Raw genomic sequence first — 26351 nt, 5'->3', positions numbered from 1 at the left:
CACCAAGTCTAACTTGTTACTGCTTTTAAGCATTTCACAAGAGTAAACATCTGGTGAGGCCACTTCAATCTCAATTTTAATAATATCCTATTTAGATAATAAACTTCTTTCATGTGCTTTAAGCTAAGCCTTTCCTCATGTGCAAGTCTGCATGAATTTGTAACACACAGGGGAAGACATCTGGGTCTGGATTTAATTCCATGTTTCCACAACCAAGTGTTGAAAAAACAACATAAACTTAAGACTTTGTGAAAACCAATGTGTTTGCAGTTCATTTTATTAATTGAAGCACAGTTATCAACAAGAGCTTGGGTGTTACAAGCAACATTAAAACCATTACTTTGATACACTGAAGTATGGTGAAACACAGGCTTCTCTTTCTAAGTATGTGCAGATTTTGTTGCAAAGATGGAAGATATTGAAATGAAAGCCAAGCCATTGTTACTGGGATCACTTACAGTAATACGATAGTATTTAAGGTGTCATATGGATCTATGGGCCTCGTCACTGATACTTGGACATGAAAAATGCCTGGTAAGAACTGTGCTTGTGGAGACTCCCTGCCTAAATTTAAACTTCTGCCTAGCTGCCAATTTGTGTTGGTTTTTTATGTAGTAAAAAACTACCAAGTATATACTATAATAAAACTTAATGCCAGAGTAAACTGAAATGCAGTATGTTTTATCAACTTAAAGGCATTTTAAACAATAGAACAGGGGGAAACTACCTCTGAAGGACAGTAAGTGGAGTCAAGTGACATCATTAAGGTATTTTGAAACTGAAACAGTTAATGTAACAGTAATGGAAGTAAAATGTAAACTCACTGTGAAATTCATAACTCATTTCTATCTGGCTGCAAACACAGTGAATGTGTGTAAGGTATTTTAGTTTAATCAGACTATTACATGTAGAGTCTGTCTGCAATTCCAGTTGGAAAAAATAATGCTTTTTGCTTTTGTTGCTTTATTAACATAAAAAAGAGAAACTACATGTGGCTTTAATAGCTCACTACATTTCTTATAACTTAGATGTATTGTACTGTTTATGTATATGGCCTCTTGTATTGTTTTCTTTCCTTGTTTTTATTCCTAGTTTGAGATTTTTTTTAAACAGTTCATATTCACAATCACTGTAAAGTTCAGTCATGTGCAATTATCTGTGCAGATATGCATTTTATATATTTTTCTATATTTTATAATTCTTCAGAGTAGTAATGAATGGTATACAGTATGAAAATACGGGTTTATTTGGAAGAAAAATGCCTTCATGATATAACCATCATGGCCAGTTAGAAATACATAATGAAGAAATACTCACAACATGTAGCCTGTGTACAGTTCCATCTGACCTACTGAGCTATCTTCCTGAAGGGACCTTGATTTAGTTTTCCAGGCTTTTGATTTTAACAGAAGTATTTCCAGATTATAATTTGTTGCTTGGAGCTGACACTGAATATGGGTTCAAATCCACTATTAGATTTCCCAGTCTGCCTCTGAGATGCTGCTGTGGACTTAAACAGCTTAAGCTACCACTTGAGGACTTCTGAGGATTTGTTGTAATTATCCATGTTATTCTTCTCTTTGTGACATCTATGAGCCTTGCGAAAACCTAGATGCATTCAAAATTTTACATACCAGGGCACAGAAGACGGTTAAAAGATTTGCTGGTTTGGATCACAAGGGTAAATGCCTCCCTTGGTTGCCTGCTCTTCTATATAGGACCCTATCTTGTTTTCATTGCCATGTTCTTTTTCCTAATTCTTTTAAGTCTATGCTTTTTAAGCAGTTCATATTGACATTCACTGTAGTATATGCTGTCATGTGCAATTGCATGTGAAAAAGTTGGACCCAGGAAAACAGGAAGATGTAATGTGACAAAGTTGAGTGTTAGCAGGGCTCAGACTGGGAGGAGAATTTAAAAAATCATGTCCCATATCTGCATTCTTTTTACAGGGAAGAGAGAACAGGTCATTTATCAGCACAGGCTATGCATTACCTTCAGCTTCCACTCAGAAATATGGGAAAGAAAAGTTTGTTTGTGACATCTACTCTCTTCAGATTTTGTCAAGCTAAATAAGCCCTTTGAGTAGCTGGGTCACCATGGTCTTTGATAAATACTTGTCGTGGTTTAACCCCAGCCAGCAACTAAGCACCACACAGCCGCTCACTCACTCCCCCCCATCCAGCGGGATGGGGGAGAAAATCAGGAAAAAAGAAGTAAAACTCGTGGGTTGAGATAAGAACGGTTTAATAGAACAGAAAAGAAGAAACTAATAATGATAATGATAACACTAATAAAATGACAGCAGTAGTAATAAAAGGATTGGAATGTACAAATGATGCGCAGGGCAATTGCTCACTGCCCGCTGACTGACACCCAGTTGGTCCCTGAGCGGCAATTCCCCGCCCCCACTTCCCAGTTCCTAAACTAGATGGGACGTCCCATGGTATGGAATACCCTGTTGGCCAGTTTGGGTCAGGTGCCCTGGCTGTGTCCTGTGCCAACTTCTTGTGCCCCTCCAGCTTTCTCGCTGGCTGGGCATGAGAAGCTGAAAAATCCTTGACTATAGTCTAAACACTACTGAGCAACAACTGAAAACATCAGTGTTATCAACATTCTTCGCATACTGAACTCAAAACATAGCACTGTACCAGCTACTAGGAAGACAGTTAACTCTATCCCAGCTGAAGCCAGGACAGTACTGCCAGATAGCTGGTGCTAAGGAGTCATCAAATTTTCTGTTATGGTCTTTTAAATAAAACATTTTTTCATATTCTTGGCTCTTCTCTGCCATAGTTCCTTGCAATAGTCAGCTAGACTAGAGGCAAATTTGAAGCTCTCTACCCTCTGAAGAAATACCACTGTATAGGAGGAATGCTACCTGAAGTAGTGGGAATGCCTCCACAGAGAAGAGCACAAGTAACAGTGTGGATGTGCATTCCAGTGGTTAGAATAGGAAACAGGAGAATGGGACCAAAGACTGCTTATTGCTCCTTCTGTGAAAGAAATTTTCGTGCATACCTGTGTGATCTAAAGATCTTTCCGAATAGCAAAAATCTGAATTCAAAGTAACCCAAGGAATCTGGGATAATGCTTATGCTATCCAAGGAAAATGTGTTTGTCTCCAAAAATAAAACAGAGTTGCACTATAGGTACTGCACTAAGACCAGTTAGGGAATCAGGTATTCTACAATAAGTGGTTTAAAGGAACCCTGAGATACATAAGTTTCAAATAACAGCTTTTCAACAACGAAAATATCTGATAGAAGAAAAAATGGAAAATATCCCATGAAACTGTTGTTGACATTTCTGTAAATTCACTGAAATTGGAAAATATTTAATAATATTTATTAAATATAGTGAAATTCTGGATAAATTGGAAGTTTTGGAGAGAAATTTCTGTATACCATAGCATAAACTTTTGATGGGCTTTTTATCAATTAATATATGCAAAAATGCTGGCAAAAAATAGCTCAAATTCCTATATCTATAACAAAAATAGGGAAAGGTCCATTTTTTAAGAACAGGTCTATTTGGATGTTCTTTAAAAATAACTTCCAAAGATCTTACCTGGTATTTCATAGGTGAAAGCAGAATTTTACTGGGAGAGAACTGAAGGCAATTGAATTTTATGAGTTAAAAGATGAAAAAATAGTAAAGCATTTCAATATGCATATTTTCATTGATTTATTTTCATATATATACATATATAGTTATTTCCATTGGTTTTAATTATTCATAGAAATAACCCACAGCATGCTAATTGGTACTGTATATTTTGTAATATTAATACAATAGGAATATATTTTTTTTGCTTAGAGGTATGAGAAATTTGCAGTTATTTTAAGAAATTAATATATAATCCAAGGTATAGTGGGGGGACACATCTGTAAAGCTAGTGAGTAATACAAGAGTCACAGGCACAGATTTTTAAAGCTCTACTATTTAAAAAAGTATGGGGTTTTTATTTTTAAAAGTATATATTTGAAGAGAAGACAAATTACGCATTAGCTAACGGTTAAATACACCTTATCAAGTCAGCTGTAATATCTGAATATGGAAATAAATGATAACATTATATGTGCTTTCATTCATTAAGTCTTTTGCGAAAGACTTAAATTATCCTGAAACCTTCTTTAGTGGGTATTGTAATGTACTTTACAAATCATTTGGTCAAACATCAAGGTGAAAGCAGTTCCATCAACTTCAGGAACTTTAAAGTATCAGCGTAAGAATTTGTTCTGATGAATGAGGAGGAAGCACAGTTTGTGTCCAAGAGAGTTTCCTCCTCTCCTCTCGATCCTCTGTCAGAGGCTTAATGGGACAAGTTCTTTGCCTTAGCTCTGCTTCAGGTCCTCATCAATGAAAGGAAATTACCATTATTTCCCTATCTGCTCTGCTATAAGAAGAAATCATTTAAAATTGTGAAACATTCAGAGAAACTAATTTTTTAAGGCAATGTAAGCTCTGTGGTAGATTTTTATGTGTACATGTCCATGCTGTACTGAATTAACCTCTCCATAATAAAATCTTTTCCAGTCTCATGTGGAAATAAAATTTTAAGTCTGACTATTTCAAAATTAGATTCTGTGCCTTTCTAGAAAGAGCAGCTACTTGAGAAGCCTTTCAGAATGGCAGAACAGTGCCTGAGGGTACCAGATCTGTGCTACATGGGGAGGCACTTGAGTTTTAAGCAGAATTTTCAATACATGATAGAGAATCAAAACAGTGTTTCCAAGAGATTTCAGGTACTTTCCTGGTGTTACAAGTTTTCAATATTTTAAAGTCAAGAAGGAAAAGAGAACATAAAAATTAGTGTCAGGAGAAGAAAAAAGAAAGTCTTGCCAAGCATTTCTATTATAATGCTGAATAGTGCACTACTTGGCACTATCTGAAATGTTTCAAGACCCTCACAAGTTGGGAACAGAGACTTTCTATATATTCTTCTCACACTAATTAGTTGTAAGGATTTTACAAGATTTAGTTCAAGTGTTCCATTATGAAAACTGACACATACAAAACTTGGTATGTCAGCTGTCCTATGTACCCTACAGAAATAAACAAAATAAAAAGCTCGTTCTGAGCCTGCAAGCAGATTTTTTTTTTTTTTTTTTTTTTTTTTAATCATATGACAGAAAACTGGCTTTGGTTAAGTTTGAAAGGATGTATATGTGTTTCCACCTGTCTAGACCTTATGTGTACAAAGGAAGCCATTTATATAAACAGCCATTGAGCCAATACATCATCCCAGACCTCAGCAGCAGACTTTTGATCCATTTCTCTCAGATTCTTTTTCCTGCAAAGCAGTTCAGTGCTCACTAAAACCACATGAATCTTTTCCAGTTCATTCCAACCCCAGACTGGTCTGTATTAGTCCCTCTGCAGACCTATGTTCTGTTATTTGTCAGTCCCCACTGCTTTTTTTCATTAAGGCTTCTGCACTGTTCCCTGGAGGCATCAACTGCCAGACCTCCCAAACTCTTATGATGCATATTGCTTAAATATACAGCTTTTGCTTACAGTAAGCATTACCTCTTTGCTGTCACAACCACATGTGTTTTGTGGGGCTGAGATAAAGTGAACAGGCACAAAAGAAAGACTAATGATTTCTAGATCATGATATGCAAAAATGCAAATCTAATAGCTACTGCCATGGTGATTGTACAAGTATCCCATCACATCTTCATCTTAATGAAGAATTATCTCTAAGAAGGTTAACTTTAGGAGGAAAATAATGTGAGACCTGTTCTCACAGAAGACTGCTGATCATCTTGTGTTCATAGTAAAGGTCATAGGACTTCCCTGAACTAATGCTGCTTTGAAATAAAGCACATCCATTGGGGAAAAGATAATCCATCCTGATTTTCAACTTGACAGTGAAAAGAATATTTCTTAAAACTTTGGAACTCATTCCATTAGCTACTTACCCTTGAAAGACTTTTTTTTTTCCCCACAGATTTTGTTGAGAAGTGAGTTTATGATGAGATTTTGAGTTTATTTTGAGAGAGAGAGGTTTTTGCTGAGTGCTGTGGTACAGTTCTCAGAATGTGTGGATTGGAGTGAATGGTTGTCAATTTATTGAGGTTGGCAGGTGAAATTCAGTACTGATAAGTTAATGCATACTAGAGGAGATAATTTGAATTTCTCACACACGTTGCAGATTTCTAAATTAATTGTAGTCACTGAGGGAAGAGACTTGGGCAATGTTTTGGACAGCTCAGCGAAAACAGCTGTTCAGTGTGATACAAAAGGAAAATGCTAGGACATTTAAAAACAATTCTAAAAATTCTGAAATATTTTAATAACATTAAGATAATCTGTTACTATTTTCTTACATAGTGTTTGTTAGGTTCTGACACCTTCATATCAGGAATTGATTCATCAAGAAAAGACAGAATTCTAGAAAAGGGTGAGGAGAAATTCGTGTAAAGGAAAGCCTTTTTGTAAGGGTCTGTATTAATATTGTTTCATTTGAGGAGACTAAATAGGATTGGCCTTAAGAATAAGAAAAGCTAAACTGAGTTCTCCTATTTGTCTTTTCAAAAATTAATGTGGATCACTTGAAGTGGACTGTAAACTTTGAAGTGAAAATTGCTTTTTAAGAAAACAACCTTTAACTGATGGGGTGAAAATTAATTTACCCCGACAGCCAGATTATTTCATAATTGTCCAATAGGAAGTTTTTACTAAGGCAGGAGATGAAACACCACTGAAACAATCCACTGTGGAATTTTCCATGCTTAGTCCCATACTTAGTTTCCAATCACTTATCCTGATTACCAGTTTATGTGATAGTGATAATGATCCTGGCATGAGTACATACAATCAGCTAAGAGCTTTTGACGTTATCAGATCCTTCAGCTTTACTTTCCTTTCAGATCATCTGCAAAACCTACCCAATGCTGAAGCAAGACTGTATTTCTGCTCTAGAAAGGAGGAAAGGAAAGCAACGGGAACTAGAGATCAATTAAATTTGATGAATCTAAAAGTGCCACTTGCTAGAGACTCTTATTTCATTAGGCATACCTCACTTTTTGGCAGTATGGCTGTGTGACCATATTTCACTTTTTATCCATGAAACTGAATGAGGAGAAAACTTCAGTTTTCCACCTGGCAACTTTAGGTTCCTAAGAGCTATAATGCTGAACTTCATGGAAAAGACATATGAGATGCTTCAATGACTGTAGGTACCTTAACAAGTAATGGAAAGTTGGTTCTAGTTTCTGTTAAGGTAATGTCTTAGGGTCTTCAAATCTACTTCTGACTATTAGGTGCTTGGTAACTTTGAAGCTCTGTCCCTCAATAGTTGTTAAGATAGAAGAACTTTCTCCAAGTTTGCATCAAGTTGCAGACTTGGTCTCCATCACAGCTGCTTCAGACTTTCTGCTAGGAAGAGAAAGAAAAGAAAGGTTGCTGCCACATTTTGAGCCTCCTTTTACATCCCTGTGTTTGTTACAGGTAGCTTTCTCAGCAGTATGATTCCTGACAGCTTTCACTCTCCAGGAACTTCTCATTAAAGTCTTGTTCATATCGCTGCTCCTCCTTATAAGATCATCAAAGAGCAGCATGAGCACTCCAAGAACGCTTCCGTACATTCAGGAAGTCACCTTTGCACCAGTTTCTGTTCAGATAATGGCTACCTTATGACACTAAAAAAGACTCGAGTCCTAATGATGATATTTAAAATGCCTTTAAAAATAACCCAAGTTAGACTGTTAGAAAGCTATTACTGCTTTAAAAGCTGATCTCATACAGCATTCCCAAATTAAAAGGTAACACGAGGAATTTCTACTTTTTAGTAACATGAAATTCTCATTGTTAAAAAAGGATGGGTAACTTCATCACTTTTCTCAGACTGACTATTCCTTAGATTGGGAGAAATAAGAAAGATTACTTTTTGTGAAAAATTGCTTACAGAAGTAGTATGTGTCAAGCATGTATTAAAAAAATTGAACCTTAGAATATGTATGATGCAGGTCGATTGCACAATTTTAAGGTGAGTAAGGAAATGGTGCTTGATAAAAATGAAGTTTAGAGTGCAGATGTTTGTAATAGAGATATAATTCTCAAACAATGCAAAAGCATACTGTTAGCTCTTACCTGTAGGAAGTCAAAAACCATTGCCACGTGTCTAAAATAAGCTCTAGTTTAGCTGTCATGCAGAAAAACAGTACAACAAAATGAGAGTACTACTTCCATGGTGTCCACCACCTGTTGGAATGTCTCAGTTGGAAATGTTTTCTGTGTCTGTTCTCGTTTGGGATAGGATGGACTAGAACAATGTATCCTAACCAGTTTATGCCATATCAATCAAAATCTGTATTTTTTTTGTTCATTATACATGGCTTACAGGCTGGACGGGTTTTGGGTGTTGGTTCCTTAGTTGCAGTTCTGAGGTACCTTCTGGAGGAGAGCTTAATGTTTGCAAAATGCAGAACTTCATTAGATTCCTAACCCTATTTTCTTTTTTTTTTTTTCTTCTTTTTTTCCAGTATAGCAAAACTTAACACTGTTCCTTTTTCCTTAATTTTCTTCCTTCTTCCTGATAAGAGCTGAGAAATCAAATATTCAGCTTGTCCATTAACAATTGCTAACTCAATCACTATACTAAAACACTTTTTCTTGTTTCTAAGACCAAAACTGAAAAAAAATGTATAATTTTTCTCTTAAGCATATGTATACATAAACAGTCATAAACACCCTGGGCTTTAATACACGCAAAAGGTGTTCTCATTTGCAGTTTGAACCTGTACAAAAACATATACATACTTTTAGAAATTCAGATTTAATTGCTGAATGGGGTAATTCCAGCTCTAATTTTGCCTCTAGTTTATGGTAGACCAAGTCTAAAAAACTTCTGTTAAACTGAAAACAAATGAATATCAAATAAAGTGCTGCTTGGGATACTTAAACATTAGGTTCACAGGATTAGCATACTAATGACAGTGCTATGAGAACACGGGACCTGTTATGTTTATTAATTGCAAATGTAATTTCTAGAATGTACTAGATTACTTGTTTTGCATATTATCCTTCTTAATTGCATGGAAGACCACGTCTCTTGGAAGAAAAAGACAGAAAAGCATGCACACATAATTTTCCCTGGCCTTTTCTGCTATTTTGATTCTATCTGCATGTTTGAGCTAGAAAAACAATGTATTTATATATAAAAAAAAAAAAAGCTCTACAATGTCTGAGCTTTATAAATGTTACCACAGGTGAGTGTAAGGAAATTATTTTCTTTTAGCAACTTACTTTTTTAATGTATATTAAAAAAGCATAGATAAATCCTAATCTTGCTGTTTGTTGATAGAGACACTTGGCTGAGTTCTGCCAGGTACAGAGTTCTCTAAGCATCCATCTTAACCTATGGCTATTGGGAGCACTCAGGAATTGACAGCAACAGGTCCTAATTAAGCAAAGCTAAAATTGTTCTATTGCATTTTAAAATTGCAATACACATGACCATAGCCCATAGGGAAGCTAATAAAAGATAATCCCGTGGTTTGCTTTGAATCAATTACTGTATGTCCCTTTCTGCCTGCAGGAATCACCTTGTCACATCCCTCACTTGCATCAATCCACCACTTCCCCTTCCCCCCTTCTATTTTTGTAATCCTGCCCTTTAACAAAAATAGTGTAGAGGATGACATAAAAAGGAGGGTTGCAGATGTACTGAAATATATGCAGTCTTTCTGCTACTTGCAGAAGGATTGCAAACAGCTGGTGAGTTAGTGTATTGTAAGCAAAATAGACTTATCAAATGAAGTATGAGGACTTTTTTATCTTTATGAAAGTAGGAGGCTAATACAGCTAGCCTGAGTTGGTCATATTCTGCCACTAATCTACACAGAGATGTTTTCAAGGAAATGGAATGTTTTACTTCAGAATTGATATGTCTTTATTATAGCAAGCAAGATAGCTTTCTCTACACTTTCTGTCTTTTTTTCTTCACCTTAACATCTATGGCAGGAGTCAGTTGTGATGGATTCTGTGGTGATTTGAAGGAAGGATAGTGTCTTACCCATACTAAATTCACCTTTTCTTGCTACTTAAGACTTGAACTCTATACAAAAAAGCTACAGTATTCACCTATTATGATCCATGCTAAAACAGAATTTATGAAAGGTATGTGATCACTGTTGAAGATGATTAAAAAAAAAAATGTAAAAACGTTTAACCAGTATTATTGTTACCTCTTCAGTTGTAGGGCACTGCCTGGCTCCATTTGAACCACATGTACAAGAGGAAAATAAGACAGGTGTAATTTGCATAAATTATCAGAGAGAATCATTATAAGGAAGCATGTAAAAGTGGATATGCTAGATTCTGGTTGATCCCTGCCCTCCCTGTGGCAGAGTCATCTCCCACAGGCATTTTCTTAAGAAGGATTGGAAATGAAAGTGGGAAACGTTAATTACAGATCAATATCCCATGGAAACTCCTTTACTGGACCAATATTTTCAAAACTGGGGGGCAAGTCAGAAACTGAAAGAGGATGGGACAGAGGATGAGCTGGTTTCTGTACTGCCTTTTCCTTTTCATTGTTACAGCTTCTGATCCGATATAGTTCCTATGTAGCTGAATAGACGGTCTTTATTGCAAAACAGGAAGAGAGTGGCTGAATTAAAATGTTGCACTTCTTCCTCCCAACTGGATGCATTGTTTTAAATAAATAATATATTTCAGGGATTTTACTTCCTTTCTTCTCTATTATCTCCCTGGCCTCCTTGCAGAAGTTACAAGGTTTTTCTTTCAAATGATGTTGTGTCGTAGCATTTACTTTTTTTTGTGCATTTTCATTCTGCTCTGTGGACCAAATAAAGTAATTTGGGAAACCACAGTATTACCTTTTATGTTCATGACAGTCTCTTCCTGTCTATCCCTGGGAAGTGGCAAACTGATACTATCTGTAGATTTTATGTACTTATAAAATCCATGTTCATCTTCTATCTACAGATTTCTGCAGGAAAACATGAATCAGATTTTTCAAAGAGCTATTATAGTACTGAAAATATCACAAATCTTATAACAGTGTGATTTCTAAAATACAGAATGATATCCAGCAAGGAAGTGCAGCATCTTAAACTTTACATATTTTATGTCTGACTTTGAAAAGCAGAAGAGAAAAAAAAGATATTTTCAATTTAAAAGTGGGTTTAGTATCAATTTATATTTAAAAACTATTTTGACCATGGGAAACAAACATACTGTGCCATTAAAGCTTATATTGCAAGTAGTAGTGAAATCATTAATTGCTGAAAAGGCATAGAAAGGAAAAAAAGTAAAAGTTACATTCAACAAAATAAAGGAACAATCTGATTCAGTTTAATACCTCCTGTTTCCACTGAAGGCAACTTTGCTGTTGACTTTAGCATAACCAGTTGGGTTTTTATGGACACAGACTTTCAAACACTGCTTATGTGCAGTACAATATGAATTTACATGCAATCTTATCTGTAAAGGTGTAGTAAAAACCCTATGAAGTATAAATCCACAAAAGATATGCAATGCATTATTGCATTTCTGGTCTTTTGCTGTAATGTAATTTTAGTTTAATCCATAATCTGAGTATTCACGATATTGATATCTATACAGGAAATATTTGCATAGATATTTAATGAATGTGTTTGATTCAAAATACTATGTTTCTTGTGTCTATAAAATGAGAAAAAAGCTATTATAATGAAGAAAATTAAATATAAGTGATATGGAGGGAAAAAAAAAAGTTTGGCCAAGTCACATTTCCTACAGAATTTTAACTTGCAGTCAATCTACTTCACTGATGTAAACTTAAAACTGCATAAACTATAATAGTAAAGTTATTTTATCTAATGGATTCAAATACCAAGTGTCAGATACGGTTTGAATAATCATTTCCCCAAAGGAACTTTGTAGCTTGACCTTTTTGATTTTATTACAATGGACTACCTTCCCACAAGCCTTTCTAAAGTAGCACAACACCATCTGTTGGTACATTATGTATTTATGTATTTCCTATGTAAACATCTTAGAACAAATTTTTAGTACTTTTATTAAGATAATTTGAAACAAACTATTGGGACATATAAAAACCGGCAGTGCTGATTGATGTATTTTTGCTTTAATACAGTGTTGGTATCTTTTTTTTTTTTTTACATGACAGCATGTAATTTATAGTTGTGCCGTAGAAGACGTACCAAATAACCAAGATTTTTTACATTAGTCTTATAGTAGTATACAGTTTCAATTTGTCTGATGTAGATGCTGCTGCTGCTAATGATTTTACAGTCTATGAGGAACAATCCTATATTACTGTTAAATTTTACTGATACGAATGCTTCTCTTTTGAAGTACGTGACTGACTGCAGTGATATTCTCAGAGCCTAAAAACGTCTATGTCCATTTCCAGCTAGTGCCAACCACTTTGAGACTTTGCTTCTTGTAGGATGGCGATGAAGTAGTGAGGCAGTCCTTATGAATTCATGATGAAATGTATTGCTTTGATTGTTTAGCATATGTGTGTGAGGGGAGATAGGCCTTTCTCTTGTGGAACCTAAACCAGAAGAAACAAAAGTCCAAGCAAGTGCTAAGCTGTAAGATCTAAGCAGCAAACTCTGTTTCCCTGGTTGGTGTTCAGTTCCCTGCTTCTGTTTTGAAATAGTGAAATAGAAGAAACAGCTCTGCACTAAAATACTGTGATGGTAAGCATAGTCAAAATAATGCCAGCATTATACAGATGGATTAGACCAAAATAATCAGCTTGCAGGTGAGGTATTGCAAAGCTATTGGAATCAAAGATGCTAATACCAAGGCAATGACAAGGTGGGGTAATCTTCTGGAGTGCGATGAAAAAATCACTTTGAACTCTTGCTTTCCTTGATACATCAACAAATGACAGTTGCATTTAAATAGTGTTTCATATGTTCCGAGCCCTGTCTGGATTCTTGCAGTGCTGTGCTGAGGAAAGTTCAGAAGTATCACTGATGCTTATTTTTGCTACCACAAAAGCCAGCTGGTTTTCCCAGGAACACCTAATGGGCCTGTGGCTCAACTAGGATTCTTCTGACTCCAGCCTCATCATTGTTTTTTATATATGCCAATCACCTTGAGCTGGCCAGTGGTATTCTGGGATCCAGGTGTCTGAATGAACTCCACAGTTACATATAACAAGCCACAGAAAACAGTAAAAGAAAGAGAAGAATCCAAACCCAGCAAAGATCAAGGATATTCCAGGTAGGAACACATGAGTAACCTCTCAGAAGATATACAGAGAGGGAGAGAAAGGCAAAAAAAGTAAAAGTTGTGACAAATAAAATTAGTCTTATAGGGACTGGAGGTTATAGAATCTTTTAGGCAATCTCCATACCCCACAATATGATGGTTGTCAAAGAATTAGACCACAAGTCTTGCAAAATGTATACCAGAAGCCAGACTGCTTCACTATCAGGCAAAAAGTTGCAAAATTGCACCCAAGTTCTTCCTTAGTTTGAGATTCATAAACAAGATGTGTTATTGAATAGGTATTATAAAAAGAGAGCTCTGTGGAGAATTACCTTCCTAGGACTTATTTTCATCTTTGAACATGAGGACTTTTTCCCCTAATCTTGCAACACTGCTAAATAGGTTGTTATCTCCAAGAGTGTCTCCTCATTTTTTTTTTTTTTTTTAATGACTGTGGATGACTACTAAGAATTACTCATTATTTTTTCTACTTTATGTTGTTTAAAAGATTAAATTACTCAAAACCCCTTGTACATAGGGGGTTTCAGTCTCTCCTTCCTATAAACTGTTTCTTCATTTCATATTGAACTAGGTATTGTCTACTGCTGATGAAGGTATTGGCTCTCATTCTGTTCATTGAGGCACAATGGGACACTTGCTTCATAGCAAATTATCTGACTTCTGCTGCAGAAATATTAATAATTAGTGTTGTTCCCATGTTCATATTTCCTGATTCTCTGCCAGTCCTTTTTTTGTCCTCATGTTAGGAGCAGTGTCAATGCCTTATAGGCCAAAGGTAAGACGGTCCATGAAACATTCTGGCTGTTTAGGAATGTAAGTATGTAGACACGTTTTCCTTCCTAGATGACTTCTGTTCTTCCTGTCTTGGAGATCTGGAAATGACACTGTGTACCAGCATGTGAGTTATAATACCAAATGAAGTCTCCCCTTCTCAATGGGGAGAGCGCCTGTCTAAGAAAATCAGTCACTATAAACATAATTTGCAAGGAGTACATGCTTAGCCAAATTATCAGTCTTCTGTTTCAAACCAAAGTTTTGGGATGGAGTCAACTGAATATTCTGTTAGAATGCTAAATTAGCAATTTAAATCAGCAAGCCTCATGACATATTCCTGTATGCACCTATGCACCTTTCTCTGTGTGAGCTATAGTATACATTCACTTCAGTTTAAGAGTATTGTACATGGTAAAAGAATCTACTGTTTTGTTTGACCATATGAGAATTAGTGAAGTAATTTAGAGTAATTATTACAATAGACCTTGGGGGAAAAAAACTAGAAAAATATCAGTAGTGATTTACCTGGATTTCTAATCCCTCAGGGACTTTTCTGTGGATTGAGTCAGTATGGGCAGGATTCTGCAAGTCTTCAGGATATTACAGGTTGGGAGCTTCAGTCTAAAATCACAGAATCACACAGAATGGTTGAGGTTGGAAGGGACCTTTGGCGGTCATCTCGTCCAACCCCGTGCTCAAGCAGGGCCACCTAGAGCAGGCTGCCCATGACCATGTCCAGGTGACTTTTGAATATCTCCACAGATGGAGACTCCATGACATCTCTGGGCAACCTGTGCAAGTGTTTGACCACCCTCACAGTGAAAAAGTTTACTTATGCTGAGAGGGAACCTCCTGTGTTTCAGTTTGTGCCCATTGCCTCTGGTCCTGTCACTGGGCAGCACTGAAAAGAGCCTGGCTCCATCTTCTCTACTCCCTTCCTTCAGATATTTGTACACATAGATGAGATCCCCCCTGAGCTTTCTCTTCTCTAGGCTGAACAGTTCCAGCTCTCTGTCTTTTCCTCATGGGAGAAATGTTCCAATCCCTTAATCATCTTCATGGCCCTAGAAGTTTCTTTTTTTTTTTTTTTTCCCCTAAAGTAATCATGATTTATCCAGCCAGACTATTCAACACAGCATCCTTATCCCTGCAGAGCACTTCATATTTTCCTAGAAGGTATAGAAATTCTAGTAAGATGTAAGGACAGTGTCCCCTAACATGCACTCTATGATTGAATGTTTACATCTACTAGAATTGTTAGTTTTATTTGTGGAAGTGTTTCCACTGGTCTGGGTCCATGCCAGACTTCTCCCAGGATTTGTATTAGTGACTGGAGAAAATTTCCCTGAGCAACTAACGAATAAAGTCCACTTTCTGCAGTCGGTTATAAATGTGCGTACTGTTACAGGGAATGATCAAGGTACAAAGAGTTCCTTTCCAGGGCAAAGATTTGTGTCATGGTTGCTATAACACTAACCCACTCTCAGGCACAGGCACTCGGTAGAAGTAGTGAATGAACAATGTAACTGCTGCCTTTGGAGCTGGGTAGTATCTGATCCCAGTTCCAAATGTATTTCAGAGTCTCTCAAGCACAGTGTTACATGCAATCCCACATCTGCCACTTACTGGTAGGTTCCCACCTGCCTGGGGTCTGCAAATGGGGAATCTGCAAATGGCTCTGTCCTGCTGCTCCTGGCTGCTCTTTTACACCTTACTCCTGCTGCTCGCAAGCTACATTGTTTTTTCCACGCACAACTGTGGCAGTAAAGCAAAAGCTTCAGAATACTTAAACTAAACTTGAATTATGAATGAGAGGAAATCACTAGTTTTGAATATATTTTGCCTTTTTACTTTTGCCACTCCTTGGACTCTGACTTTGGTTCAAGTCACTAACCAGGCAGAGCTTCTGACCTTGGGCTGCAGTCTTGATTCTTGCAATGAAGTTACCTCTCACTGGGAACAGGAGCTCCCTTTTAAAATTATCTCAGTCACCATACACTTGCATGGGGAAATTCCAGACTTTGTCCCCTCTCGCCTGACTTCGTGTAGGAAGTGACATACAAGATCATGTACTGGTAAATCTGGTTTTGTACCATTTGAGACTTATATAATATGAATGTTCAGTTTCACATCTGTTTTGTAGCTGGAACACAGAAAAAACTATAAGCATACACATACTAGAACAGTGGAGATGCCTCAACTAATTTTAAACTATCTAGCTGCAGCAAGATTAAACTCACTGAGGCCTAATGTATCCTCTTCTTTGGCCCACTGTGAGCTCAACTCTGTTACTCTAGTATTGCATCTAAGTATCTACTATAGTGCAGTCTGCAACTTAGACATCCCACAGACTCTTCAATATTATTAAGTCCTCATTACAAATTTTGTAATCCACAATAAAGATTACCATCATTAATGTGTCTAAGACTATGCCAATACCACATCTAAACTGATTTTGGGGGGACTCTCACAGTAATTCAGAAGAAAAGAAGTTGGTCACTTTCTAGTTTAGGTAATTGGAGAACTAAATTTTGCAAATTGAGTTTTTCTTTTTGGCATGTTCATAATGACAAACAAGATAGTTTCTTGGTCTGAAGATTATTCATTTTAAGATCTTTTCCACCCTGCTATACAATTTCCAAGAAGTGGATTTGTTTGTGAGCTTTAAGCCATTGCAGACTAATGTATTCTGAATATGAAGTCTCTTTTTGAGCTGTTAGGATTAATTATCTCAAATTACAACCATAGGTAGCAAACCAATCATAACCATTAAGCTATTATATTATCTATCATAATTCTTATTCTCATTCTGTGGACATTTATGATAGACTAGGTTAGGCTCTCCTGGAGTATATGTTCTTGTTATATGCTTTTTTGGGAAGTATTTTTCTCACTAGATGGATACCATACACAATATACCCATTCTGTAAATTCACATCAGTGTCTTCTGTTAAAAAGAGAAAACACCACCAATGAGGAACTGGTGGCATTAGAGATATGAGGTAGGAAAAACAGCAGAAGGTTCCCTCTAATGCTCTGTGTAAACATTTCTGTCTATGTCTGTCTATCTGGCTATCAAGTTGGCACTGAAAAGTCAGTATTAGCTGCAATATTTAGGTCTGTAATTAAAACACACCATTAGCCATGATTAATTGGCCTAAATGGAGAAATGACCTGGTCATATGGATACTAATTCTGGAGTTAACTTATTTAGCCATACCATAGTAAAAGCCTTCAATCTCTTTTCAAAATGACAGCAGCACTTGAACTGCTAAATCCTGTGGTGATCAGTCAAAGTTCGATTCTTAAATGTATGCTTTTTGAAAATATAAATCATCTCCTGAATTACTCAGACATTTTAAATCATTTCACTTATAGTGTCTTTAGTGGAAGTGTATTAACAAACAAGAGTAGAAATATTTTGAAATTATGAAATCTTACAGCTTTACTTAGTACAGATAGGAATTTTGTTTGCATGATAAAATCTAAAAAAAGAACAGGAATACATGAATAATAATGATATGCAGCTGCACTACTGAAGGTGTTTATGAAATTGTTTTGATCCATACTTTATTAGACTGATTTACTAAGCTTTCAGGTTCATAGAACATAATTGTACTGTAGCTTATACTATGTACTGTCATTCAGGAACTAATAATTTGTTGGTAAGTTCCCTTCTATCTTGGAAGTCAGTAAGCTCTCTGAAACTCTGATTATCTTCGTAATATTATTTCTTAATCTTTAATGATGACACATGGGTTTTCTTTGTTCTTAGTAACAGTTTGGTGTCAACATAATGTTTTTAAGAGCAGTCTTTCTTCCCAAACTAGGAAAGATCTCAATGATTGAAGTCCACTGGTATGTTTAATACACTTAAGTTGGCCAATGCTTTATTCTTTAGAGGAGACAAACATACAGCCATGTGACAAAGTGCTACCTATTCCATAGCCAGATGATCCGTATAGCATACCATTAGTAGCAATTACAAACTAAAATGAAAAATCTTTTCATCACAGCAGAAAACCCCCCAAACCTTAGGCATCTAGTCAACATCCAAAATCTGGAAGGTGATACGACTCGTGCTGAGCACTTACAGGTTCCATGGACTCCTGCAGAAGTGGCAGGTCCCCAGCAAACTCCTAGCATCTTTACAGCTATCATCACCAATTGATTCTGTTTATCTTTTTCCTTGCAATCATAAAAAGAGAAGGTGGAATTATGGTGAAGGAATTTTTCTGGTGGAAAAATGTATGTAAAGCATGGGTTTATAATTTTAAAGTGTATAGATAAATGGGACATAAGCCTTGAAGTTCAATTAGTGAGAAAAAAATATTTTTAGGCTAATTTTCTGTTGTTTTGTTTGTTTGTTTTTTCCCAAATGAAGTATTTGAGTGTCCATGTTCTTCTGAATTACTCCTAACACTTCAGCTAAACTCCAATGTTTGTTAATAGGCTAACAATGGGAACTAACATACAAATCTAGTGCAAGCAGATGCTTGGTAAAGACAGATTTTAGCATCTAGTTTCCTGGAGGTTAATGTGGACAATGAAATAAGATTAAATGAAAGAGTTTTCTTTAGTTTATTTTAAAAAAGATTAGAAAGAGGGACTCACATAAGAGAGTTCAAATACATAAAAAACTGCTGCAGAGGGGAAAGGAATAATCAGCTCCCCTCACCCTTAGCAGGTAAAATGAGAAGTTCCAGGCTTAAATTATAGTAAGGGAGATTCAACTCTAAGGCAAACTTCACAGCAGTAGGATAGTAAAGCACCGTAATAGAGAGGGAAGTGGTAGAACATGATGTCTTTCAGCTGTGTTTTTCTGTGGTTACCATGAGAGTTTTACCATGGCTTTCATTTTGCTTCAGGACAAGAAAGTCCTACCCAAAAACTTCACTTGAAGTAGCAGTATTTTATCTTCCTAAACTGTGTGAAGGAATGGGACATATCACTAATTCTGGAATCTGTGCAAAGGGTCTCTGTTGGCATCCCCAACATTACATGTTAGATGGATCTACTTCACTTTTTCCTTGTTCCAAGACAGGTGAGTTCCTCAGGATGATAGATGGCTTGCCAACACTGCATTGTTATTGCTGAAATGCATCAAGGCAGAGAGACATCTAATTTTAGTAGGGTGAAGGGGGAAATTCTCGTAGTCATAACTTCTTTAATAGGTTGCCTCAAAAATACAAGGCTGTGAGAAAATTGTTTTCTTTTGTTCTGCTGTGTCTGCCTCATTCTGTTTCTTTTCCTCTGTTTTGTTTTACCCACCTATATATTTTGGACTTAACTTTGAAGTTAAGCTCCTCCTCCATAGTTCCCAGCATTTGGACTGTGCACAACAGAATCCGAGGGGTTTATTTCAGGTATCTGACGGACTGATCCAAGGTCCTTCAAAATTTGTTAATAGAGAACTGAGGAATCTGATGAATGCAACAGGAACGAGATTTCTTGTCTCTTATCTTGTTTCATGATCCTTTCTCACAAGGACAGAACACTAGTAGCATTTAGTGGCACTGAATGCTACTAGCTCTGAAGCATTCACCAGTTATTAGTCTTGGGGGTCAATTTGTCTGAATTTTCAAAAAAAGAAGCTTGCTTTCCAAGTGTCATCTGACTTTCCGGTATGTTTGCTGTGTCTTCTAGTTGCTATTTTGAACCTGAGGGAAGACCCAGGTGGTCTACTTCCTTTGTTCAATGATTGGGAGTGACTATCAGGCATCCTGTATTTAACTTGTATTTGAGTCTTTTTAGAAGGAGAAAGGCTACCCTGTCCTCTCCTGCTTCTTTCTGAGCCACGTCTCTTGTCCTTTTCTGTGTCTGCAGTGGCACTCCACTAGATTCCAGTTTTTCCTCTCTACTCCACTCCTCCCATGAGCAGTACTTTCCAAGCTATTTTTTCTGTCTCTCTCTTTCTAATTCAGATATCTGAAGGTTTAGCTTCTGGTAAATTTGGTTACTTGTAACCCCACACCTCTGTCTCCTTCAGTTATGCCACGGTGAGGATGGTTTTGAGTGGTGATAGGTGGCCTCATAAGCCTACCAAGCAATTCTGTGTGCCCTTAGCACCTGAAAGAGAGCTTCATGAAAAGCCTTGCTCTGTGTCTGCATACCAAATTCATACTGAGAAGGTGGCAAGAAAGTGGTATCATTTTGGACAACAGTGACATGCTGCTCAGAATTATTTTTCTTCCCTGTCTGATCATTTGTTTTAATATCACTGACTTGAGAAGGTGAATCTCAAAATAACCCCATTCTTAAATACATCCATTGCAAATATTAATTCAAAGGGGCTTTACATGCTACGGTGAAATCAACCCACTCTGTCTCAGACTTATTTCTTACTTCCATGGTCTTGTTTTTACATACTGCATTGCTCTTGCCAACCTTCCAGCTCTAGCTGGCCTCTCAGACCTATCTTCCAATAATGGAAGGAAAAACAGACTTCCAGTTCAAAGCAACACTTAAACTAAATTATTTGTGTGATGACCCAAATCTAGCACAAACTTAGTGTTCACAAGTTCATCCTTGAAGCTGAAAAGTGCAAGAAGTCAGGAGTATGTAAAGTTGGATGTAGGTACTGATTGTAGCAATTCATTTATACTAGAAATAAGAGCATCTTCCTATCTATTAAACAAAATTTTGTTCTTATTCTGAATGGCTCCTGTATACAGAGATAGTGTGAGCGTGAAAGAGGTTAGGCTGGGTCTTAATCCTGTCTGTGCTGTATATCCCTGTTGTGTGGAGCTCACAAACATTGTTGAGATTGTGTCTGAACTGCACTATGGGAAGGTAAAGCTGTTTAAATTAGAAATACCTGCATTCATAACCTGAAGATTTCCTCTATCTTCAGTGCCAGTTTGATCTTTTATTTACACTGACCCAATGTTCACCTATAATACATGTTCAGTGATAGTAAAGTAAACCATAGCAATGAGTTCATCCATCCTGAGGTTCTTCACTGGGTCTGTAAAAAAGGAGTGCATCACCAACATGTTTAACCTGCTACTGGAACTGAATCGGGTAGACTCTGCAAGCTAAACTTAAGGCTGAAAATTGCAGACTACACAGTTTGGTGTTAGGCTGTGTATAAACAGTGGGTATAAACACACAAAAAACCCAGAAGTGTTGTGTGAGGCAGACAGAGCCCATAACACACTAAAGGGGGGAGGGGGTGGATAGCATTCATTAATGTAATGATTCAGAATCCATGAATTGGGATATGATATGTTTGAAAGAGGTGGCTAAACCATTTTTTTTTATTTGTTTATCTATTAATTATATTTTTTTTCAAAGAACAGAAGATCAGATTTATGGGGTCACAAGTACTTTGTTACTGGGGAGAGTGAAGCTGCACAACACAATTTAACCGTGTCTTGTAGATTAGCAATATATGTACCTTTTATTCTAGTGAGTAGTTCCAGTCCTTAGATGAGAAGCTAAGACATTTTTAAAGATGTATCAGTGCTCTCATTGCCTCAAAAGTCTTACACTGTGCTTTGCATAGGCTAGATTTTGAGAATGCTTAGAAACATTAAGATAATCACAGCTACTTGTTTATGAAACATTGCCTCAAGAGGACAGCATATTTCAGAGGGTTTTTCCAGGTGTTCTTAAGATATTGGCTTTAATCCATAAAGCTTTCAGTTATTTCGACCATGCCTTCTCCCCTTCACTTCTACACAATTAAGAGCATAAACAATTGACATTAAATCCCTCTTGATTTAAAAAGGAAGATCCTCTTATCAGGGAGTTTCCTGTAAGTGGGAACAGACTCTGCTACTTCACTATCTCCGGGCCACCTGCTTTGCCTATGTGATTTTGATATTCTTCTCAGAAAGCTGAATGTCTGCCCACCCTCTCTTTCACATTCTTTGAGAGATTATAACAATACAGTGTAACTGTGTGAGAGCTATTGTGGATTTATGATTGTAGTTGGTGAATATTATTATGTACCCTGTGGATAGTCAATTATATGTGGCATATATTGTAGATTTTACATTTTGTCTGCTTTAAAAATTTCTTCAAGTGCCTAGAGCCAGGGTTAGGTGCTTAAGTTGTAACTTCAAATAAATAAATACATTAAATAAATAATTGAAGCATGCAGTTTCAGATAATAAAGAGAACTGGCTCCTGGGTAGAAAACACTGTAAGTCTTAAACCAGCAAAAGCTTTAATAGAGGAGGTGAAATAAAAGCCCCAAAGAATTTCTTCTCTGCAAAAAATAGAAAAACCCCACAACCCAAACTAACAGGATTTATGCTTGGTGAATTAGAAGCTTCATTATATATGGTACAAAACTAATTACTAGGGAGCATTTTATTTACCTCTAATTTCTATTTAATAGCCACTGCACTTGTCATTGCAGGTATGGTTACAAAAGTATGGCTACCTTCCACCAACTGACCCCCGAATGTCGGTGTTGCGCTCTGCAGAAACCATGCAATCAGCTATAGCTGCCATGCAGCAGTTCTATGGCATTAATATGACAGGAAAAGTGGACAGGAACACAATTGAGTAAGTAACCAGTACTGAACTGCTCTTGACTTTTCTGTTTCAAGCAGGGTAAAATAGAACTGGAAAAACTTTATAAAACATGAAGCAGGGTGACCGGGCTATACAAATAGTGTTGCAGCTTCAGATGGGGAGTTAAAATGTTTCTCTCTCTCCTTACATCTTTTTTTTTTTTTTGTCATCTTCTGTATTTCATGGTAGTAGGAAGTCACCTGCCTAACTGCTGTCTGCCTTTGGGCATGTGATGTAAAGAAAATGTTTCAGGGTTAACTAAAGAAAGGGCAAAAAGGTTATCAATGTGGAAGTGGAGAAACCTATTCAAAATTGGCAAGAATACATGAAATGTTTCACAGTGGAAAGAGTATTTTCTTACTGGAAAATCTTTAGTGTAAATTGCCTTATCCTTATTGAAAAAAATTTTAGCATGCTCCACTGGCCCATTCATTTAATGGTTTCCAGTAACAAAAGACCAAGTATGGTCATTTTAACATGCAGTAAAATTGGATTAGTTTTGCATGCCCTTTGCAATTCTGAAGTTGTGTAAGGCTGCCAGTGTCTGATTTTACTGACAGACTGAACACAGGGAAACTTTGTGAAACAGAGCTATTAAAAGGCACTTCCAAACAACTCTATACTATAACAAATTTAAAAAATGTGCCAGGAAAATATGAAAAAAAAAATAGTATTAGTACACAGTTAAGAAAATGTACCTGGGATTAAGAATTGAAGTGCTTGTTGTACTCATTCCAGTTAAAATGTGATAAAGATTATCTTGTGATTTTAGAAAAAGTTACTTTGCTTGAAAAGCAAACAATAACAAATAGTACTGTCACTACATATCCAACATTTACTTTATTGAAATATGTTTCTACTCTCTAAAATGCTTTTTGGGGGGGGTGTCCTCCTTCATTTCCCATTTACCAGCCTCAACATGATGTGTCACCTTCCGTTATTCTTTTTTGGTAAAGTAGTTGACATGAATGATTTTTCTATCATTTAGAGTTTAGGGAAGAGACTACCCAAAATGCTGGCAGGATTGGAAAAATCATTTTATTCCACTGGCATATGCATTATTGCATTGAAAAGCAATAAAGCAGAGCAGATTTTAGGGCTGCCCTAAGGGGAGGTGAGTTGATCACACGTCCCTCAGTTTAGGAATTTAAAGGACCTCAGAACATGCAGTGCAATAGCAGTAAATGCCTTGTGAGAGACTCATGCTCAAAAGTATGTTTATGATCCAATCTGCAGGGTGGAAAGGCTAGGTTCTTTATATAGCTTCAGTCGTTGATCCTTGAGTGGAGGGTGCTGCTATACCAGTCACTCGTAGCCTTTTAAAGACACATTAGTGGCAGCTTTGTAAGAGGCAATGTATTTCACTAAAAGGAAAAGAATCTGTTCACAGTTAAGAGTACAGAGAAGATAGGAAGTGGTAACCTAAGGGAAAGCGGAGGCCATCTCTTAGTTTAGAGTATCAGCTAGCCAGCTGAAAAAAAAAACCAAACCAAAAACACTTCAATTGCAAAGGAAAGTGGTTTATGTTTGCTAAATTGGGCTTGTTGGCCAGCACATCAGCAAGGCTGTCTTCACTTCTTCTGCAATGTAAGAGTCAAAGAAATCCATCTATGCAGCAGTCCAAAACATTAATTTTACAATCTGGTGGATAGTCAGTCTTCCAAACCTTTTGATGCATGATTTTCTTCTACACAGAAAGATATATTAAAATATGGCAATTCTTAGCTACATATAACTCATGCTGGATGAATTCTGCATTTATTTACACAGTTGGAGTTGCATTAACTTGAGCCAAGTTGGGAACAGAACTGATTCTTAAAGACTTGTCACATATGCATTGGTGTTGAGAAAAAAAAATAAACTCAACTAAACTGTGGCCTCAAGTTACCATCAATTAACACCATTGAATATTCTTGGAAGATATGACTATATAACAAAGGATAATTTTTTTTTCATTTGTTCATTTATTGCAGTATTTTGTAAACATTTGAAATAATTTTCCCTTTCATCTACAGAGAAAGTATACATACTGTCTTTTGGCCAGCAATATGTGACAGTTTACCATTTGTTTCTCTGTGATTAATATGTTATAATCACATACAATATTGGGATTACAAAATAAAGAGAACAGCAGGAACCTCATAAAACCAATATGTTCTCATCTTGTGCATGAGGATTTACCTGCTTCTCTAGCATGTCTTGAGAAGAGATTATGATGTGCCTCTTCGTCTTCAGAAGGACAAACAATTAAAAGAAGTTACACTAGTAACTTGATAGGAACCAGCTTTGGGGATATTAACAGAGAAATAATGTCCTCCAGCCACATCACCAAAAGTCTTCTGGAGGGATTTTGTTGCTCATAAAAAACAATAATCCCTCAATGAGTGTTTTGGTATGCATAAATATGAACAGTGTTCATCTTCCCCCTACTACTCACCATTCACTTGTTTTTGCTATATTTTTAAATTTGTTTCCCAAGTGGCTTGAAAAGCATGATGCATGCTTATTGCTGGGGATAAGGAAGAGTGAGTGGTAGAAAGAGACATCATTATAATGGTGTAAAAATATGAGAGATGTTCCGAATACTAGTATCATGACAATGGTAAACCCAATGAAAATACTGTCTGACATTTGCATGGCGTGCCACAGTATTTCCTGTGATTCATTTATATGTTACAAAACACAGTCAATGATTCATTAAAAAGGAGTCTTCTGAAAATGGACCCACTGTTGGCATCCTGCTCTTTCACATCCCTAAACCAAACATACCAAGTAGAAAAAGACTAGTTGTCTTTTCTTAAAGTTGCTTTACATGTTTATTTCCAAAACATGTTTTGCAGTTTAAAGGGGTATATTACAAACTTCCTGGTATACAGATAGAAAGGTTGTGTATAGGATGCTGACTAAATCTATGCAATAGTAGCAAAGCATTAATTTTAATTTAATGCCATCCTTTATAAATAAATGGCAAAAGTGCTTATTTTAATGCTCAGATGAGCTTCTAACAACTTTACTTCAAGGTTTATAATCAAGATGTAATCATATTTATGTGTGACCTCTGCTGTTTATATATTAATTATCAGTCACAGAGTAAGAGTGAATGGTAAATTTTGAGCTGTTGAAATTGATTCAGTGGTCTATTTTATTAGTAAATGTTTTTGTACAAAAGCTATACATAAAGTCTTGTACCCTCAGCAAAATTCAATGAGAAGCCTTGCAGACAAATCATCATCAGTAATGGAGCTGAAATACAGTATCTTACATCACTCTTTGACTGCTTCCTATCACTTAGAGGAGTGTCAGTAAAGTCCTGTAATAGCGAAGTACAGTAGGGAAGAGTAAAGATGTTTAGAAAACATATCTGTCTCTCCTCACAAGAAGTTTAAGGGTACCATTCAGTAGTTTTCTTAAATAAATGTCTATAGTTTTTCCAGCCACTAAGTCAAGTTGCAGTAAGTCAAGTTGGACTCTCCCTTTGATTTTCCTTTTTTGCTATAACTCAACCAAAAAAGCCCAAAACAACCCACAAACAACAAAAAAACATTATATAGCCTAAGCAGCAGTTTTGATTAGGGATAAATGAAGGGTAGTTTTTTTGATGTTTTGATTCTATGTTAGACCAAAACTTTTTCCTGAAGGCTTAAGAAAGTGAGGAGACAGAAAAAGATTCTTCCTCTTAACCCCCGAAGAACCAAATATGGTGAGGCAACTGGCTTGAGTTATGAGACGTTCAGTTTCAGCTCTCTCTCTACTGGAAGAGCATTACAATTTTGCTGCGTATTTTTATTTTAATTTTAATATTTTCAGATTTTCTCTGAGTCTAAACT

The 26351-nt window shown here is 36.4% G+C and overlaps 1 protein-coding gene across 2 annotated transcripts in view; it reads left to right on the top strand.

Moving 5' to 3' along the window:
- MMP16 (matrix metallopeptidase 16) overlaps positions 1-26351 on the top strand; it is a 190424-nt gene that overhangs the window by 68671 nt on the left and 95402 nt on the right. For both annotated transcript variants that reach the window (XM_069779627.1, XM_069779628.1), the window contains one exon: positions 22367-22515. In XM_069779627.1, coding sequence (XP_069635728.1) covers positions 22367-22515 — 149 coding nt within the window. The remainder of the gene's footprint in view (positions 1-22366; positions 22516-26351) is intronic.

This window comes from Haliaeetus albicilla, chromosome 3 (assembly GCF_947461875.1).
Source record: "Haliaeetus albicilla chromosome 3, bHalAlb1.1, whole genome shotgun sequence".
Classification (NCBI taxonomy): domain Eukaryota; kingdom Metazoa; phylum Chordata; class Aves; order Accipitriformes; family Accipitridae; genus Haliaeetus; species Haliaeetus albicilla.
This window is presented reverse-complemented; position numbering and strand designations above follow the sequence as displayed.